This window comes from Triticum dicoccoides, chromosome 4A (genome assembly GCF_002162155.2).
Source record: "Triticum dicoccoides isolate Atlit2015 ecotype Zavitan chromosome 4A, WEW_v2.0, whole genome shotgun sequence".
Lineage (NCBI taxonomy): Eukaryota > Viridiplantae > Streptophyta > Magnoliopsida > Poales > Poaceae > Triticum > Triticum dicoccoides.
Genome location: NC_041386.1, coordinates 47648903 through 47651728, shown reverse-complemented (window position 1 = coordinate 47651728; position 2826 = coordinate 47648903). Strand labels below are relative to the sequence as shown.

Below are 2826 nucleotides of genomic sequence, written 5' to 3'. Positions count from 1 at the left end.
AAACCCACCGCAGCCTTCTCCGGTGACCTCCGCCGCCGCGTCACGCTCGTCGCCGGCAGAGCTCGGCTGGGTTGGTTCAAAAACCAACACCTCCCCCTCTCTAATGAGCACCCCCGCGTAGCCCAGTGGCTCGAGCCTTGCCGTACCACCCAGGCGACTCGGGTTCGATCCCCCGCGGGTCACCTTATGCAAAACCGAACCGAAAACCAAAAACCGAACCGAAAAAACCGAACCGAACCAAAATTCCAGTTTTTCAGGTTCTGGTTATGGTTTCAGTTTGCAAAATAGCAAACCATATCAAATTCGGTCTTTTCGGTTTAAAACCGAAATAATTTGGTTAAACCGAACAAAACCGAAGCCCAGCAGCATAGATATTTCAAAGGCCCAGCCCAACCTCACGCGCGGGCCCTTCCCTTTATTCCTCAACCTTAGTCCACCACGGCCTCACCCTCGTTCCCTCACGGCCTCACGGCCTCACCCACCCTCGCGCACGCACACGCAGAGCAGAGTGGACGGAGGAAGGCGGAGAACAGAGGATGGCGGCGGCGCTCTAGGTCAGACTTCCGCGCGCATCCATCTGCTCCGTCGCTCCCCGCAGGCTTCCGCCCTCCGTCGCTGACCTCCGACCTCCGCCCTCTACCCCTTCGCGTCGTTGACCTCCGCCCTCCCTCGCGCCGTCGAGCGCACCGGCGCACGCCTCCGTGGAGCAAGACAGAAGCCGCCGCCGACGCACAAGGGTAAGCAGTACGCCACTTCCTTCTTTCATCTTGGGTTCGATCTGGAGCTTTCCGGTTTGGTAGTTGGCTAGTTGCAAACAAACACTCAGGGCAAAAGAATCAAACTGCTGAACATGTGAAACATTCGTCAGACTAATACAATACCATTCATTCGCCAGACTAACATCAACAAATCACAGGCAGTGGCAAGTAGCAAAAGGAACTAGATTGCATTCCATACAAACCATATCAAATACTCCCTCCGTTCCGAATTACTTGTCGCATGTATAGATGTATCTAGATGTATTTTAGTTCTAGATACATCCATTTCTATGACGAGTAATTTGGAACGGAGGGAGTAGGACTCAGGCATCCACAAAGCATGATGAATTGTTGTCATAGCAAAAAAAGTTTCATTCAGATTACCATGGACAAATCACATATGTTCCCTATTTAGGTTTCCAGTAATTTCTAGTGTTGGTTCTGCTGCTGGTCACTGATCTAAATGGAAATTACCCGACTTAATTTTTCAGGTGTTCGAAAGTGCCAACCTTGGTGCTGGTCAAGCTTACTTACCTGAAACAAATCCTGATGTTACTCCTGACCGTGTTAGCAAGAAAAAGAACAAAAGTTCAAAGGCATGGACACACTTCACAGTTCAGAATGATGATTCGAATCATGCTAACTGAACAAGTTTTTATTCCAGAATTTGTGTTGAGCAGTTCTGCTTGTGCTTGTATTGGACAAGTTTTTGTTCCAGAATTTCTTCATGTGGTTTGACTAGACATGTACTAATTAGTGCTTGTAGTTGTACTTGTAGTCTTCTACTAGATTGTTGTACTGGAACATAAATTCCTAATGTTTCAGAATTTCTTCAAGTAGGTAACGAGGTTGTATTGGACAAGTACTAAATTTGTTTTTCCATGTGGCCAAACCATGTGTTGATTAAAAATTCACGTTAACCTTGGTTATTTTGGTTATTACCGAAACCAAACCGAAAGCAAACGGTTATTACCGAAACCGAACCATATCTATGTATAAAACCGTATAAACCGAAGTATAAAAACCGTATAAACTGAATCGAATCAAACCGAAAAAAACCGAATGCACAGGCTGACTTGCGGGCGCTGGTAACCCCCCCCCCCCTTTTTCTCATTTAGATGGGTCACTGACAGGCCGGACCCAGTTGTCATACTCACATCCCAGCAGGGTCCCACCAGTTAGCCTCTCAGCGCCCTCCTCCTTTTATTTTTTCCCTTATCCCAGCGAATTTCCATTTCTGGCATGTAGCATCTGTCCTTTCCTGGCTAGTCCATTTCTGGACATTTCCCTTTAGGAAAATGCCTATTCTGTCATATTCCATTTCTGGCAGTTTTGCGTTTCTAACATTTGTGGTGATTTTTTTATGGTGACCCCAACATATTATATATGTTTTGGGGCTAGAAAAATCCCACCAATCCATTGGTGGCATTAGTTTTTGCATTTGAGCAAGTTCATGACCATGTCATTTTACATCATGTTACTGTTTTGTCATTTTTGTGTGATTAAATTCAAACATGCCATGTGCTATTTTGGCACATGTGTAGCTTTCTTTTCATGTCTACTTCATGCTAGATTTTATTCCATGCCATTTAGTGCACTGTGATGAGTGCCACAAGCTTGTAAAGTTGCTATCATGAATCTGTTTATGTCATGCCATGATTTCCTCTAAGTCTGAAACCTGTTTCACATCATTTGTCATGTTTGCATTGATGCTACCATCTTTTCTGTGAGTCTTTGGAACAAGTTCAGTAAGGGAGTTTTGTTAAGTGCATTTAGTACTATCATGCCATGATCTTGTGTAATGTAATATGTTCCTGTAGCATCTAGTTTAATAGGCATAAACATTGCAACCTGATGATGTTCTGTCATGATCAATGAATTTCTGCAAAGTCTGTTAAACTGTTGTCATTTGCATTTTTGCCATGTTGTTTTAGACTTGTTCTAGTGAGTTCTAGCAGTAGCTCAGTGTTCATAATTTGTAGAGTTTCACCTGTACTGCGCTGCCATGTGTTTTGTTTTTATGTTGGAGTGTTGTAGTATATTTAAACCTTGCATCTAAGTGGCCATG

General features: G+C 44.4%; 1 protein-coding gene across 1 annotated transcript; it reads left to right on the top strand.

The window, feature by feature from the left end:
- Window positions 1–266: 266 nt before the first annotated feature.
- On the top strand, window positions 267–1649 carry LOC119283404. Its single transcript, XM_037562964.1, has 3 exons — window positions 267–275; window positions 433–737; window positions 1250–1649. Exons 1-3 carry the CDS (start codon window positions 267–269, stop codon window positions 1494–1496), a joined length of 561 nt encoding a protein of 186 aa, XP_037418861.1. The 3' UTR covers window positions 1497–1649.
- The last annotated feature ends 1177 nt before the right edge of the window (window positions 1650–2826 follow it).

Excerpts from the sequence above, each read along its gene's own strand:
- LOC119283404 (XM_037562964.1), top strand. Across the intron at positions 738-1,249 it reads GCCGCCGCCGACGCACAAGG|GTGTTCGAAAGTGCCAACCT; the intron begins GTAAGCAGTACG and ends TTAATTTTTCAG.